Below are 17,592 nucleotides of genomic sequence, written 5' to 3' on the forward strand. Positions count from 1 at the left end.
TCCGCCAGTTGCGCCCCTTCCTTGACCGGAATGCCTTATGCACGGTCACTCACGCTCTTGTCACTTCTCGTTTGGATTATTGCAATGCTCTCTACATGGGGCTGCCCTTGAAGTGCACCCGGAGGCTGCAGCTAGTCCAGAATGCAGCTGCGCGGGTAATAGTGGGAGCAACTCGTTGCTCCCATGTAACACCAATCCTGTGCGGCTTGCACTGGCTTCCTGTGGTCTTTCGGGTGCGCTTTAAGATTTTGGTCACCACCTTCAAAGCACTCCATGGCTTAGGGCCCGGGTAGTTACGGGACCACCTGCTGTTACCTCATGCCTCCCACCGACCCGTACGCTCTCACAGAGAGGGTCTTCTCAGGGTGCCGTCTGCCAAACAATGTCGGCTGGCAGCCCCCAGGGGCAGGGCCTTCTCTGTGGGAGCTCCTACGCTCTGGAACGAACTTCCTCCTGGACTACGTCAAGTGCCTGATCTTCAGACCTTTCGCCGTGAGCTGAAAACACACTTATTTATTCAAGCGGGACTGGCATAATATTTTTAATATTTTTAAATTTTTAACGGGGTTTTTATTATTTTAGGGTTCATAATTTTAAATTTTAAATTTTTAAATGTTGGCCATTTTTTCTAATATGCTCGGTTTTAAATTGTTGTTTTAATTGTATATTTTTGTGTTTTTTATCTTTTGGCTGTACACCGCCCTGAGTCCTTCGGGAGAAGGGCGGTATAAAAATTTAATAAATAAATAAATAAACACTCAAATACCACACTTTCACTAAAGATCCACCTTTTCTATAAAAATGTAAAATAGAATAGAATTTTTATTGGCCAAGTGTGATTGGACACACAAGGAATTTGTCTTGGTGCATATCCTCTCAGCATACATAAAAGAAAAGATACCTTCATCAAGAATTCTAAAGTACAACACTTAATGATAGTCATAGGTTACAAATAAGCAATCAGGAAACAATATTAATATAAATCGTTAAGGATACAAACAACAAAGTTAGAGTCATAAAGTCATAAGTGGAAGGAGATGGGTGATGGGTATGGTTTCTGTACCACATTTGAAGGAGATTCCTTGCTCCTAAATTCACCAACTCCTTTCCATGCAGGGACACCCTGACTCGAATCGGGATTCTCAAATTCTTTGCACACCTACCATACTGTAACTAGCAGCTGGTAATTTTGAAAAACCACTTATTTATGTGAAGGACAATTTCATGAAGACATTGTTTAATTCTGCATTTTTAATATAGAATTGACAAAAAAGAAGAAGATATCTGAATAATTGGAGCTTTCGGTTAGCATTTTTAATTGATTAAACAGTGCAGTTCTATTTCAACAGGGCGTCCTTCCAATAATAAGGATAGGCTAGGATAGAATAGAATAGGCAATAGCACTTAGACTTATGGTATATATCTTTTCACAATGCTTTACAGCCCTCTTAAGTGGTTTACAGCAGGGGCCCTAACCTCTGGGTCGTGGGCTCACAGCCCACTAGTGAGCCATGAACTATTTGCAACCAAGCTGCAGAAATGGTGGGTGTGTGCACACATGCTCATCCCCATTTGCATGAGCAATGGGCAAGCATATGCATGCACACTCCATTTGCGTGAGTGATGGCCATGCGTGCACACCGCTTGCACAATCTGAGCTACATGTGCACACGCTTGTTGACCATCCCCTCTCTCCTCCCCCCCCACTCATCGACAAAGCTGGAAAAGTTGGAGAACTCTGGTTTACTGAGTTAGTATATTATCCCCAACAATCCTCATTTTACCATCCTTGGAAGGATGGCTGAACTGCTGGCAGTCAGCAGAATTAGCCTGCAATACTTCATTCTAATCACTGTGCCACCACAGAATAGGAATGGTGGAGTGGAGTGGAGTGGTTCTCAATCTGTGATCCACGGGCCTCTGGGGGGCCATGATGTCATCACAGAGGGTCCACAAAGGCTTGAAGAAATGTTATGATTTAAATCTTGAGTTAAGTCTTGGGGTCCGTGGCCATGGTCCATGGTTACAAAAGGTATTTAAAGGGGGCTCATGGTAAAAAAAAGGTTGAGAACCACTGGAATAAAACAGAACAAAATAGAATAGTTTATTGTTCAAGTGTGATTGGACACAAAAAGAATTTGTCTCCAGTGCATAAGCTCTCAGTGTGCATACAAACAGCAAAGTAATATAATCATAAGATACAAGAGAAGAAGGTAGTAGAAAAGATGACAAGGATAATAGTAATACAGCACTACTACATGAGTAAAGATCTATAGACATAAGACAGTACTGTGACAATTAGATATTAGCAAAGTGATGGCATGAGGGGGAAAAATTAATTGTTTTGGCATGAACAGTAATTTAGTGACTTTATCAAAGAATAAGATTGATTTGGCATGATCTGTTAACAAACCCATGCTGGCCACTAGTTATAATTTTATTTGTTTCTAGATGTTCACAGATCTGTTTTTTGATTATTTTTTCCATTATCTTCTCAGGTATTGATATTAGCCTGATTGGTCTGTAGTTTCCTAGGTCTGTTTTTTTCTCCTTTTTTGAAGAGATCAGCTCTTTTCCAATCCTCTGGTAGTTCCCTGGTACTCCAGGATTTTTTAAAGATATGGTACAATGGTTCTGAGATAACAACTGCCAGCTCCTTCAGAACTCTGGGAAGCAATCCATCAGGTCCCAGTGATTTATATTAATCAACATCAGCTTTGTATTCTCTTACCATTCTCTTGCTTATTTTATTTTTTATTTCTAGTCTGTCTTTTACAGTTATGTTTTTGGTAGGTTGGGTTATAGGGGTTTTTTACGTGAAGACTGATGCAAAGAATGAGTTAAGCTGCTCTTGCTTCCTTGCCATCGTCCCTCTTTAGTGGACCGACTGTTTTGTTGCCTTTTTTCTTGTTATTTATATGTGGGGAAAAACTTTCAACATATATTTTTCATCAGCTCAATTTGATTATAAAATGTTTTTGAAAATATCTCCTGAAACTGAAGATGGAGGGAAAAAACATAGAAAAAGAGTGGAAAGTACATTATAAAAAAATAAAATATCCACTCAGTCTCTTACATAATCTTAATTCCATTGCTTTAACAATCTTGTTTAGTTGTCTCTTATATCTTCTGAACAAGAATTAACACTCAAGCCAGCTTAGCCTAGTGGTTCCTTCACGGCCTACTGATTGTTGTTTAACTGCTATCTTAGCAGTTCGAGTCCCACGGGTGCTGTCTGGCTTTTTGTCCTCATCTTAATCAAAATATATATTTGAAAATATCTCCTGAAACCTAAAACCAAGAAAAAAAAATACTTTAAAAAATATTGCAATAAAGATCTTACATCATCTAAGAATATTTATCCCCTAGACCATACAATACTTGCTAAATCACTTCTCTTATATTGTCTGAGAATCTTTATTCCATTGCTTTCACAGTCTTGTTTAGTTGTCTCTTATATATTCTGAACAAGAATTACTCATTCAAGCCAGCTTAGTCTAGTGGTTCCTTCATAGCCTACTGATGTTTAACTGCTATCTTAGCAGTTTGAGTCCCACAGGCACTGTCTGGCTTTTTGCCCTCATCTTAATAAAATATATTTTTGAAAATATCTCCTGAAATCTAAAACCAAGAAAAAAATACTGTTCCCTGAGTCCGCTTTGCTAATTTTTAGCAGATCAAATCTTGTGGGTGCTGTCTGGCTTTTTATTGTAATATATTTTTGAAAGTATCCCCTAAAACCAGAAAAAGAATAAATATTAGAATGGAAAAGGGCTAGAACATACCGTATTTTTTGGAGTATTTTTCGGAGTTTTCCCCAAAAAGAGAGGGTGAAAATCTGGGTCCATCTTATACTCTGAATGTAGCCCCGCCCACCTTCTCAAACTGGGGTTTCAGAGCCTGAAAAAAGCATCAGAAACTAAGCTTCAGAAAAAAAGCCCTCAAACAGAGCTTCAGAAGCTTTTTTTCTGAAGCTGTTTCAGAGGCTTTCAGAGGCAGAAAAAAGTTTTTTCTGAAATGGAATTTCAGAAGTTTCAGAGGCAGAAAAAAAAGCAAAGTACAGAGCTGACAACCCTGTCGCTAAAATTCACCTCTGGGAACAGTGGATTGGGGGGTATTCTGGGTGGCCAATCCACCTGCCAATCAGCTTTTTTCTTATTTTCCTCCCCCAAAACTAAGGCACATCTTATACTCTGTTGTGTCTTATACTCTGAAAAATACGGTACACTCAGAAAATAAAATTTCCTGTCCAGTTTTTACATCATTCATGAATCTCTGCATCTTTATTTGCTTCAAATCCTTGTTGAGTCACTTATATTTTCTGAACAGAAATCAACAATTGAGTCAGTTTAGCCTAGTGGTTCCTTTGCAATCTATTTCTATTTCATTTCATGTTAATGCCTATATATACTGATATGACAAAATAAAAAAAAATCTGGGTAATTATCATTCAACTGCTAGTTCCTAGTAGTTCAAGTCCTGTGGGTGCTGTCTGGCTTTTTGATTCTAACACATTTTTGAAAATGCCTCCTAAAACCAGAAAAATATTAAAAATCAGAATGGAAAAGGACTGGAACACACACTTTGAAAATAAAATTTCCAGTCCTTCTTTTATGTCATTTGTGATTCTCTACCTCTTTACTAAGTTTACAATCTTGTTGAGTCGCCTCTTATGTCTTCTGAACAGGAATTAGCATTTGAGTCAGTTTAGCCTAGCGGTTCCTTCGCAAACCGAGTAATTGTTACTCAATTGCTAGTTCCTAGTAGTTCGAGTCCTGCGGGCGCTGCCTGGCTTTTTAATTCTAACACATTTTTGAAAATGCCTCCTAAAACCAGAAAAAAATTAAAAATCAGAATGGAAAAGGACTAGAACACACACTTTGAAAATAAAATTTCCAGTCCTTCTTTTACGTCATTTGTGATTCTCTACCTCTTTACTAAGTTTACAATCTTGTTGAGTCGCCTCTTATGTCTTCTGAACAGGAATTAGCACTCGAGTCAGCTTAGCCTAGCGGTTCCTTCGCAGTCCGAGTAATTGTTATTCAATTGCTAGTTCCTAGCAGTTCGAGTCCCGTGGGCGCTGCCTGGCTTTTTGATTATAAAACATTTTTTAAATTCCTTCTAAAACTAAAGAGAATAAAAATCAGAATGGAAAAGGGCTGGAGCATACACTAAAATAAATTTTCTGGTCCAGCTTTTAAATTATTTGTGAATCTTTACTTCTTTACCCTATTGGCTACATAAACTTTGTTGACTCATATATCTTTTGAACAGGAAGTACTATTTGAGTCAGCCTAGCCTAGTGGTTCCTTCACAATTCTGTTAATTCGTGCTCAGCTGCTAGTTCCTAGCAGTTCAAGTCCCGCAGGTGCTGTCTGGCTTTTGAATCTGCTCAATTTGAAGAAACTACATTTTAATATACCTCTGAAAAATCTGAGACAGCTTTAAAATCAGAATGAAAATGGGCTGAAGCAAACGCTCAAAAACTAGAATTTCCAGTTCACTATTTACATTCTTCCAGAACAGTCTTTGTTCAATCAGTTCCTCTATCTTTTGCATCAACACAGATCTTTGAAGCAGCGCAACCTAGTGGTTTCTTTGCATTTCTACTGTGTATTTAAATTGCATCCACGCAATAAAAAAAGATGCAAATCCTAATTTTTGTAATGGTTCATTTTCCACAGGTGCACTCTAGGCTTTGACACCTCTATTTAATTAATGCACATTTGGAAATTTACCCATTAAAGGCCAAGAAAGCATAAAAATAGAATAGAATAGAATAGAATAGAATAGAATAGAATAGAATAGAATAGAATAGAATAGAATAGAATAGAATAGAATTTTATTGGCCAAGTGTGATTGGACACACAAGGAATTTGTCTTGGTGCATATGCTCTCAGTGTACATAAAAGAAAAGATACGTTCATCAAGGTACAACATTTACAACACAATTGATGGTCAATATATCAATATAAATCATAAGGATTGCCAGCAACAAGTTATAGTCATACAGTCATAAGTGGAAAGAGATTGGTGATGGGAACTATGAAACGATTAATAGTAGTGCAGATTCAGTAAATAGTCTGACAGTGTTGAGGGAATTATTTGTTTAGCAGAGTGATGGCCTTCGGGAAAAAACTGTTCTTGTGTCTAGTTGTTCTGGTGTGCAGTGCTCTATAGCGTCGTTTTGAGGGTAGGAGTTGAAACAGTTTATGTCCAGGATGCGAGGGGTCTATAAATATTTTCACGGCCCTCTTCTTGATTCGTGCAGTATACAGGTCCTCAATGGAAGGCAGGTTGGTAGCAATTATTTTTTCTGCAGTTCTAATTATCCTCTGAAGTCTGTGTTTTTCTTGTTGGGTTGCAGAACCGAACCAGACAGTTATAGAGGTGCAAATGACAGACTCAATAATTCCTCTGTAGAACTGAATCAGCAGCTTCTTGGGCAGTTTGAGCTTACTGAGTTGGCGCAGAAAGAACATTCTTTGCTGTCCCTTTTTAATGATGTTTTTGATGTTAGCTGTCCATTTGAGATCTTGCGATATGATAGAACCCAGAAATTTGAAGGTTTCTACTGTTGATACTGTGTTGTCAAGTATTGTGAGAGGTGGAAGTATGGAAGGGTTTTTCCTAAAGTCTACCACCATTTCTACGGTTTTGAGTGTGTTCAGTTCCAGATTGTTTTGGTTGCACCACAAGGCTAATCGTTCGACCTCTTGTCTATATGCGGATTTGTCATTGTCTCGAATGAGACCAATCACTGTTGTGTCATCTGCGAACTTCAGTAGCTTAACAGATGGATCATTGGAGATGCAGTCATTGGTATACAGAGAGAAGAGAAGTGGGGAGAGCACACAGCCTTGGGGGGGCCCTGTGCTAATTGTACAGGTATTTGATGTGGTCTTGCTTAGCTTCACCTGCTGCTTCCTGTTTGTTAGGAAGCTTGTGATCCACTTACAAGCCTGTTCCGGTACCTGTAGCTGGTTTAGCTTAGTTAGGAGAATGTCTGGAATGATGGTATTGAATGCTGAACTAAAGTCTACAAAAAGGACCCTTGCATAGGTCTTTGGAGACTCAAGATGTTGTAGGATGTAGTGCAGAGCCATATTAACAGCATCATCTGTTGATCTATTTGCTCGGTATGCAAATTGCAAGGGGTCTAACAGCGGATCCGTGATGGTTTTCAGATAGGAAAGCACTAGCCTTCAAAGGTTTCAAATGGTATATAAATTCAAATGGTATATAAAGAACCATACTTTAAAAATAAAATTGATGACTGTCCAACTTCTACACTATCTCACAATCTTTATCTTCTGTTTCTACACTCAGTCATCTTTTGTACCTTTTAAAGATATAGTATGTTGGAGCCTACAGTATTTATTTCTTTTGCAGGAAAATGAAGTTTCTTCATATAGTGGGAATGTGTTTAAAATACCAGCTATTAATAATTCAGATCTGGGAAGTGCTGCTTGTAGTTTTTAATACCCACAACATTATTAGAGATTTTTTTTTCTATCCTCTAAACCAGGGGTCTCCAACTTTGGTCCCTTTAAGACTTGTGGACTTCAACTCCCAGAGTTCCTCAGCCAGCAAAGCTGGCTGAGGAACTCTGGGAGTTGAAGTCCACAAGTCTTAAAGGACCAAGGTTGGAGACCCTGCTCTAAACCTCTCTCTATTGGATTCCAAGGCTAAAATGAGTAGTTTGTCATCTTAACCAAGACAAAGAATCAAGAGTGCTTTAACTTTTTAGCCAAAGCAAAGGACTTTTTTTTAAAAAAAAGCAGAAGAGGGGGGTTCCATTTAACTTTCCTAAACTTTGAGGACGGGAACTGAAGCAACTCTGCAGAAAGCTTTTATTTGTGCATGTTTGTTGATCACTACCACAGTGCACCCACCGCAATGTATTTGCAGGATCCCAAACAGCTGCTCTTCCACCTTTTTTTGCTGATCACTTCCCCCCCTCCTCCCATTGCCAAGATCTAGCGGAGAGGACAGAGCCCCTTCTATTAAATAATGTCATCTTGTTGAACTCAGGAGCCACATGGCAATGCACACCTGGAAAACCAGCCTCCCGAGAGAAGCCCATTTTCTCATACCTATTGACAGGTAACTGAATCAGCAGCTCCTTGGGCAGTTTGAGCTTACTGAGTTGGCGCAGAAAGAACATTCTTTGTTGTCCTTTTTAATGATGTTTTGATGTTAGCTGTCCATTTGAGATCTTGCGATATGATAGAACCCAGAAATTTGAAGGTTTCTACTGTTGATACTGTGTTGTCAAGTATTGTGAGAGGTGGAAGTATGGAAGGGTTTTTCCTAAAGTCTACCACCATTTCTACGGTTTTGAGTGTGTTCAGTTCCAGATTGTTTTGGTTGCACCACAAGGCTAATCGTTCGACCTCTTGTCTATATGCGGATTTGTCATTGTCTCGAATGAGACCAATCACTGTTGTGTCATCTGCGAACTTCAGTAGCTTAACAGATGGATCATTGGAGATGCAGTCATTGGTATACAGAGAGAAGAGAAGTGGGGAGAGCACACAGCCTTGGGGGGGCCCTGTGCTAATTGTACAGGTATTTGATGTGATCTTGCTTAGCTTCACCTGCTGCTTCCTGTTTGTTAGGAAGCTTGTGATCCACTTACAAGTCTGTTCCGGTACCTGTAGCTGGTTTAGCTTAGTTAGAAGAATGTCTGGAATGATGGTATTGAATGCTGAACTAAAGTCTACAAAAAGGACCCTTGCATAGGTCTTTGGAGACTCAAGATGTTGTAGGATGTAGTGCAGAGCCATATTAACAGCATCATCTGTTGATCTATTTGCTCGGTATGCAAATTGCAAGGGGTCTAACAGCGGATCCGTGATGGTTTTCAGATAGGAAAGCACTAGCCTTCAAAGGTTTCAAATGGTATATAAATTCAAATGGTATATAAAGAACCATACTTTAAAAATAAAACTGATGACTGTCCAACTTCTAACTATCTCACAATCTTTATCTTCTGTTTCTACACTCAATCATCTTTTGTACCTTTTAAAGATATAGTATGTTGGAGCCTACAGTATTTATTTCTTTTGCAGGAAAATGAAGTTTCTTCATAAAGTGGGAATGTGTTTAAAATACCAGCTATTAATAATTCAGATCTGGGGAGTGCTGCTTGTAGTTTTTAATACCCACAACATTATTAGCCTCAGCCAGCAAAGCTGGCTGAGGAACTCTGGGAGTTGAAGTCCACAAGTCTTAAAGGGACCAAGGTTGGAGACCCTGCTCTAAACCTCTCTCTATTGGATTCCAAGGCTAAAATGAGTAGTTTGTCATCTTAACCAAGACAAAGAATCAAGAGTGCTTTAACTTTTTAGCCAAAGCAAAGGACTTTTTAAAAAAAAAAAGCAGAACAAGAGGGGGGTTCCATTTAACTTTCCTAAACTTTGAGGACGGGAACTGAAGCAACTCTGCAGAAAGCTTTTATTTGTGCATGTTTGTTGATCACTACCACAGTGCACCCACCGCAATGTATTTGCAGGATCCCAAACAGCTGCTCTTCCACCTTTTTTTGCTGATCACTTCCCCCCCTCCTCCCATTGCCAAGATCTAGCGGAGAGGACAGAGCCCCTTCTATTAAATAATGTCATCTTGTTGAACTCAGGAGCCACATGGCAATGCACACCTGGAAAACCAGCCTCCCCGAGAGAAGCCCATTTTCTCATACCTATTGACAGGTAACAAAATGAGCCTTGCATTGGAGGGATCAGTTTGAATACGCTTAATATCATCCCTTTAAAACAGGGGTTCCTAATTTTCTTGCCATCGCTCTTCCCTTTAGTGCAGAGGTCTCCAACCTTGGTCCCTTTAAGACTTGTGGACTTCAACTCCCAGAGTAGAGAGGGTTGGGAGTTAAAGTCCACAAGTCTTAAAGGGACCAAGGTTGGAGACCCCTGCTTTAGTGTAATCATAATGTACGTACCTGCCCTAAACATCCAAATCCACCAACACGAACAGAGTTGAACACAATGCAAATGAAACTTTGGGAGAGGTGGATTCATTGCAACAATATAACTAAAAGGTTGAATGTGCACTCTGTCTGCACCCCACCCAGGGGCGGCAATGCAGAAACCCTACTTTACAAAGAGATTGCTGTGATTTCAAAAATCGGGACAGCAATTCCGCAACCTCGGCTCGACACGGAGCTGGAGCTCTCATGCATTCATACACAGAGCGACGGTGTCCCTTCGCAAGCTTTGCCCCCTCCTCCGATTCCCACAATTCCGCCCACAGCTAAGATGGCGGCGGGAGTCCGGGGCTGCGTGAGACGCTTTCTCTGGATGCCTTGCAACCGGCGTTGCAGCGCTTCCCGAGCTCGCTCGGCCGCCTCCTTGTCCTCCGCGCACGTGCGCCAGATGTTCCTCCAGTTCTTCCAGGAGCGGCACGGGCATCAAGTCGTTCCCTCGGCTTCTGTGAGGCCGCGAAACGATCCCGGGCTGCTGTTCGTGAACGCCGGAATGAACCAGGTACGTTCCCGAAACAGGGCGCGGAACGAACAGGCTTCGCAGAAAGGTTCCGCCGTTGCCCTTGACGGCTCTGATCGCATGGTAGCTCGTTCCTTTTTTTCCCCCCCGGAATTTCTTTTCTTTTCTTTTCCCCTGGTGTAAATGCCGCTGCTACGGTGCCGTCGTTTTACATCTTTCTCGCTGCTAAAAAAAAAGAAAATGGATATTTGCTCATAGAGCAGCATTACATTTTACAACATTTTAGACTTCTAGAGTATTTTTTTGGAAAAGTAAAAAAAAAAAGGAGAAAAAACGTTCCGCTGAAAGAAAATATGCAGTCGGAATAAGAAGCATCCTAATGCAACTGAGAACTGCAGTTGGGATATTTCAAAAAGAACGTCTATGTTCTATGTTCTCTAGCACCTTTTCTGTTGAGAACTTGATTTAAAATGTTTAGATAAAAATAAACTTCATATGCCATTATGCATTATATCATGATTCACATTATCTAACGTTATTTAATATAAATTTGGTTTTCAAGAGCACCACTGGAACCAGCATAATGATAGTAGCTAAGTTAATGGACTGGATCCAGAGAGTTGCTGTTTCAAATCACCATTTGATTAGATCAGTGTTAAACTAAAATAAGGTCCTGTTCTCAGATATTGTGAGCAAACTGTGCATATGTGAGACTGACAATACATACTTGCATGACATGTTAAGTTATGTTGTCATTCAAACATATATTATAGGCTGAAATACGGTTGAGAACTTTACCAAATGGCCCAGTGTGTATCCAAATCTGTATAAATCCAACCTAATGATGGATTTATAAGTTAGGAGCCATTGCTGTTCTAAAAAAAAAAGTAGGTTGGGAGAATAAACACAGAGCAGCATCTTTCAATTTGTTTTTCTGTGTCTATGGGTTTGGAGGAACATTATTATTTTGAAGAGAAAGAAGAGAAGAGAATTATTTATTGGTCAAGTGTGATTGGACACACAAGGAATTTGTCTTTGGTGCATATGCTCTCAGTATACATAAAAAAGACAAGATACACTCATCAAGAATCACAGGGCACAACTCCCAGTGATAGTCATACGGTACAATAAGCAGTCAAAGCATACTAGGAAACAATCTAAGTGCATAAGAGCACCAGCGTGCCTACCATTCCTGTCCTATTGTTCCCTTTACTTGTATTCATTTTATGTTTTCAATTTATGCTTATATATATTATCTAATATGTATTTGATGAAATAAATAAATAAACAATATCAATATAAATCACAAGGATACAAGCAACAAAGTTACAGACATGCAATCACAAGTGGGAGGAGATGGGCGATAGGAACGATGAGAAGATCAATAGCAATAGTAATGTAGAATTTGGCAGACAATAGTTTGAAAGAAAGGATTGGGGAAAGAGTGACCTTCTTATATCCTATGCATGATGACTGTTTCTTATTTGATCATTGCAAACATTTTTAAAATTGTAACAACATGATTCAAAGAAGTCATAGATACCACAAAAGAAAGAGTATCTGGAATAGTAGAACTATTAAAATGTGGCTGGTTGGGTTTGCTGTACTGACTGGGAAATGTTTGCTAGCTGATTCCCTTAATCATGGTTAGTACTAAGGTTGGTTTATTGAGTGATAAGAGAATCTGTCTTCCCACTATAGCAATCCTTCTTTTAGTGTGAGCCAAATATCTTGTTCGTGAAATTTCCTTTCTATTTGTCTTTTAATTTCCAGTTCAAACCAATCTTCCTGGGCACAGCAGATCCTCAAAGTGAGCTAAAACGTTACCGCCGAATTGTGAACACCCAGAAGTGTGTGCGGGCAGGTGGAAAGCACAATGATTTGGAGGATGTGGGTCGAGATGTTTATCATCATACTTTCTTTGAAATGCTCGGGAACTGGTCCTTTGGTGATTATTTCAAAGTAAGGCATTGTTACGCTTGCTTTAAAAAATGGCCTATTTGTAATTAATTTAATTTGTAACTAAATAAGACCTAAGCGTGATCCAGAGTTATCTTTTTTTCTTTGTGACATATTTCTTTCTAAACTGCATCATAAATTGGAACAGTAAAACAATTGTAATCTCTAGCTTCTCAGTGCAAAGGATTTTCTGCATGTGGAAATAATATTTTTGAAAAAGAATTTGGTTGATCATGCTATTCTGATTTGTGCACTTTATGTAAAAACATGAGGCATAAGTCAAGTCAAGGAAACTGTCTAATTGCAAAGTGGATAGGTTTTGTTGTTTGCACTCATATTGACTTGATGATACTTCTGTGCTCCCACTTCTGATCTAAATGCTTTAAACCAGTTATTTTCAGCCTGTGGATTGCAGTGTGTTGGAGTGTAACATCCATCATTTTTAGATAGCATGGCTTTGCTAATTAGAGATGCTGAGGGTTGTAATCCGCCACATCCAGAGGACACTAGTCTGGGACAACATTATTTAAACAACTGTATAGAAATAAATAGCCAAAAGGACCTTACAGAATTCTATTCTGCTGTTGATGACACTAAATGTTTATCTATCTATATTGTAACTTCAAAGAATTTAAAGTATCCTGCCCAATAGCTTAGAGAAGAGAGTAATCTGTCCAAGATTATCCAGTTGCAAGAGACTGGGAAAATATCTCACCAGATCACTTTAGTCCCATATTTTCATTTTATTTGCTTACCAGGTTGTTCTTGATTTGTGCTATAAGCAGCTAATATCACACTTTATAGTCTGTTCCCTCTGGAGCATCTGGAGTTGTTTTCTTACACAAACATTTAACTATTATTTTTCATTGCTTCCATAATTTTTTATTTTAGGAGGAAACATGTAAGATGGCATGGGAGCTCCTGACACAAGTCTATGAAATTCCAAAGGATCAGCTTTATGTCACTTATTTTGGAGGTGATGCCTCACTTGGTCTAAGTGCTGATGAAGAGTGTAGGGATATATGGCTTACACTTGGGTAAGTAATTTTTTTTAAAAAAATGAATGTAAATAAATTTTAGAAACAGATGTTTTTTTTTATCATGGTCCAAAAGCAAACAACAACATATACATTCAAATGATATAAGTCATATAAATAACCTAAACAATAATTTACATTAAGTGAGAACTAAATGACTTTTAAAAGTTATTTCTATGACAGATATTTTGCCAGTGTCTTAGAAGTATTAACAGATGGATCATTAATAGCGCAAGCAGCTAAAGAGTGACTTGATGAATGCTATTAATTCTATATACCAGTAAGAATGCAGTTGACACTGAAATAACACAAATAAGAATCAGTATAGCATTCATATGGGGGTGGGAGTGGAATATATACTCATTTTCATCTTGATGGATAATTTGCATCATTGTGAAGAGTCTTTTATGTGAGGCATGCACACTATACTCAGCCTTCTATCCTTTATAAGGTAGGTAAAATGAGGACCCAGATTGTTGGGGGGGCAATAAGTTGATTTTGTAAATATATAAATAGAATGAGACTATTGCCTTACACACTGTAAGCCGCCCTGAGTCTTCGGAGAAGGGCGGGATATAAATGTAAATAAAAATAAAAAATAAAATAAACTATACAAATATTGGAGAATTGTATCTTGATGAGGAACGAGCTGCCTCCGGGGCTTCATCAACTCCCCGACCTCCGGACCTTTCGCCGCGAGCTGAAGACGCTTTTGTTTCAGCGTGCAGGGCTAGCTTAAACGTAGTTTTAATTGGGGTTTTTAAATGGGGTTTTTAATTGTATCCAAATTTTTCGGCCATATATCGAATTAGTTTTTTATATTGTTTTTAATCTGTGTCATATGTATTCTCGGATTTTATTGGCTGTGAACCGCCCTGAGTCCTTCGGGAGAAGGGCGGTATACAAATTTAATAAATAAATAAATAAATAAATAAATAAATAAGGATTTCAACAATTTTGTTTTAATAGCCTCTAGGTTAAATATCTGTTTGGATAAATGAAACTGGGTACCATATAACAACTGGCTCAAAACTTTGGCCTCAAAAGGTTTGATCACTGTTGTGACAACGTAATGAGCATTAGAGATTACACATGTAATCATTGAAAAAATGTACTATGAGATTTGTATTCAGTTCTCATATTTAGTTAGTTCCGCAGGTAGAAGATTGAAAGCAGGTACCCAATATTTCAAGGTTTTAACCTATTCTATGAATCTTCCATTAATGTTCCATGTGGAAGGAGTCTTAAAGTATTCACCTTCATTTTTGAGTAATTAATTCCCAGGAATTCTTTAGAATACTAGAGTGAAAAGACTTGGAGGCATGTTTGTAAACCTACTGCAGTATGAAAATAATGGGACTGGCAGTTATAATATGGTAACTTGGCAATGGGCTAAGAAAGAGGCATTAGTCATTGCATTGCCTGAAATAGTTTATAGCCTTATTTTATGTTTCACATGGTTTTATCTGATTTTTTACCCCCAATTTGCTCAAGCATTGCATAATCCTGATCCTTAGTCATGCCAAGAAGACCAAAAGCACTGTATGCAGCACGCATGAATTGACTACCATAATATTATCTATCTTGTTTAGTAGCATTCATTAGTACAGGCCCTGATTGTAAAGTGGAGGAAAAATGGATTGTATGTATCATATTGTGCCATACAATGGTTTATTTGGCTTAGCATGTGTTGGGAAACCAGGCTCTGATTTGTAAAGATGATGTGTGATCTACAGAATGAATGAAACATGCCTAAGTTACCTAAGTTCACCTACCGCAGCAAAGTGGTAGCCTGGAAACAGAGATTTCCCATTATGAGATTTCTGAGTTCCAGCCCATGAAGTTCATAGATCCAGGCATTTGGAGAAAAGAAAGAAAATATGGATTTACTGTTTCCACTCAACCAACTGCTCTGTTTGTTTGCTTGTTCTTTTTCTATTGTTGTTCTTTGTTTGTTTTCAGCGTACCCCCTAGCCATGTTCTTCCTTTTCACCTGAAAGACAACTTCTGGGAGATGGGTGACACTGGTCCCTGTGGCCCCTGCACAGAAATCCATTATGACCATATAGGTGGTGGAAGAAATGCAGCAGCGCTCGTGAATCAGGGCAGTCCTGATGTAGTGGAGATCTGGAACCTAGTTTTCATACAGTACAACAGGTATGTTATGATGTTACTGCTGGAGTTTTATATTAATGCCATAGCTTGACTTCTTAGCAAAATGTTGCATGGCATAGAATATGCAGAGTTGGTTAAGTTGGGCAGCTATACAATTTTAAACAAATATTTACAAGTTTTACACCAATCAGTATTGTCTTATCAGTCCAATTATTTATATTTAAATATACCATATATTTCCTCTTCTCCCTGTCATCCCCCCCAATTATATTGTAATTTATCAGCTGAAGGGCTGCACCAATTTTATGTGGATTGGCAAGGTCTCTGCAAGTCTTCAAGTACCCGTTTTGCCCATTATCGTGCTACTGGCTTTGCTTTTGCTCACCTAACCAATTGTTTCTATAGCATGATAGTAAAGGATGGACAAGAGCCTTTGCATAATCTATGATGGACAAGAGCCTTTGCATAATCTCCCACTGATCTTGGTCATCTAGTCCAGGGGTCTCCAACCTTGGAAGCTTTAAGCCTGGCAAACTTCAACTCCCAGAATTCCTCAGCCAGCTTTGCTTCTGGGAGTTGAAGTCCGCCAGGCTTAAAGTTCCCAAGGTTGGAGACCCCTGATCTAGTCTGTCCTCATCAGTTTTCCTGGTGCCTTTCTCCAATTTCAGTTCAATCGCTTGCAGCATTGCCCTCCCCCTCCCTTCAACAAAACAAGTCTTGGCCTCTAATTAATGTTTACCATTTTTCCTTGGTTGGTTAACTGATACAATTCTAGAGAGGCCAACGGGAGTTTACGCCCTCTGCCTCAGCATCATGTGGATACCGGAATGGGTTTAGAAAGGTTGATGACAGTTCTTCAGAACAAACGCTCCAATTATGACACTGACCTCTTCACCCCAATCCTGGATGCCATCCATAAGGTGATTATCAGTGTGGTGTAGTTCTACTGAAACTTAGCAGTTTTGTATGTACAGTCTACCTAATAGGCCCCAGTTAAGAACTATGAAGGACTGATTGCATTGACTTACATTGATTTGAAACGTATCTAAAGAACATCTTCATGGACCTTGCTACTCCATCTCATACCCCTTTCCCAACCCATGCCTCTCATACGCAGTTGTGCTCCTGTCTGAACCTGTGCTATGCCTCTTGCATATCCTCATGCGCCTGCCCAGATCTGCAGCACACACACCCCACACACCCTTGTGTACCCTCCCTGACCTGTGCTATGCCTCCTGTGCACACTTCCTGAGCCATGTTGTGCTCCTTGCGCATTTGACCCACACTTTGCTTTTTGCACACTCCTACTGCATCTCTTGTACATCCCCTTGCATCCTATCCTCAATCCTTTTGTGCACCTTCCCCAACCCTCCTCTGCACTCCCACACATTCGCTTTTTCCCTCCCCCACCCGGCAGCAGCCACTTACCTGCCTGTCACCCTGGACTTAAAACTTCCTACTAGTTTCCTCACTGGCTTTGATTGTGAGAAGCCAGTCGGAAGCTTTCTCGCCTAACAACCCTAGGATTCAGTTAATAAAGCAACTGGGACTGCCCTCACTAAGCAACGCAATTTTCCTCTACAATCATATTGTCTAGCAATGGCCATTCTGGTCCCAACTGCCATCATAAGCCTCAAGTCAGAGAAAGATTAATGTGACAGAATCACAGTGGTACACCACTATCTTCTTGGAGTAAGAATGGGAATCTCTGGTCCAATAGATTTTGTCCAATAGATTTTGTCTGATCACTGGGCGATGTTTAAGGGATTTGGAATTCAACAAAACCTTGAGGCTCACCAAGGTTCACCAGTACGAATATTGCAGATATGCTAGAATGCTTATTTCTCAAGAGATCAAAAGTTGCTGCATTTCCTTTTCTGGCAGTAGCCTTAAAAAGCCAGTAGGATGACTTAAATAGTTTGCTGGCTGTTCAAACAGAGAGACCAGCTCTGATAGCATTAGAATGTTTCTTTTCTGAATGGAAAAGTGCAGTTTCCAAGGACTATTAAAAAAAGTTCTGC

At 39.3% G+C, this 17,592-nt stretch overlaps 1 protein-coding gene across 2 annotated transcripts in view; it reads left to right on the top strand.

Moving 5' to 3' along the window:
- Window positions 1-9,586: 9,586 nt before the first annotated feature.
- The window catches only part of AARS2 (alanyl-tRNA synthetase 2, mitochondrial), a 31,944-nt gene continuing 23,938 nt past the window's right edge, over window positions 9,587-17,592 (top strand). The window contains exons 1-5 of one of the 2 annotated variants that reach the window (XR_009155422.1): window positions 9,587-10,502; window positions 12,234-12,422; window positions 13,311-13,456; window positions 15,419-15,613; window positions 16,347-16,491. Coding sequence is in view for 1 of the 2 variants with exons in the window: in XM_058185885.1 (XP_058041868.1) it covers window positions 10,005-10,502; window positions 12,234-12,422; window positions 13,311-13,456; window positions 15,419-15,613; window positions 16,347-16,491 (1,173 nt within the window). In the remaining variant the exon portion in view is untranslated. The remainder of the gene's footprint in view (window positions 10,503-12,233; window positions 12,423-13,310; window positions 13,457-15,418; window positions 15,614-16,346; window positions 16,492-17,592) is intronic. The other variant, XM_058185885.1, reaches the window with a different exon arrangement.

The sequence above is a fragment of the Ahaetulla prasina genome, chromosome 1 (assembly GCF_028640845.1).
Source record: "Ahaetulla prasina isolate Xishuangbanna chromosome 1, ASM2864084v1, whole genome shotgun sequence".
NCBI classification, from domain to species: domain Eukaryota; kingdom Metazoa; phylum Chordata; class Lepidosauria; order Squamata; family Colubridae; genus Ahaetulla; species Ahaetulla prasina.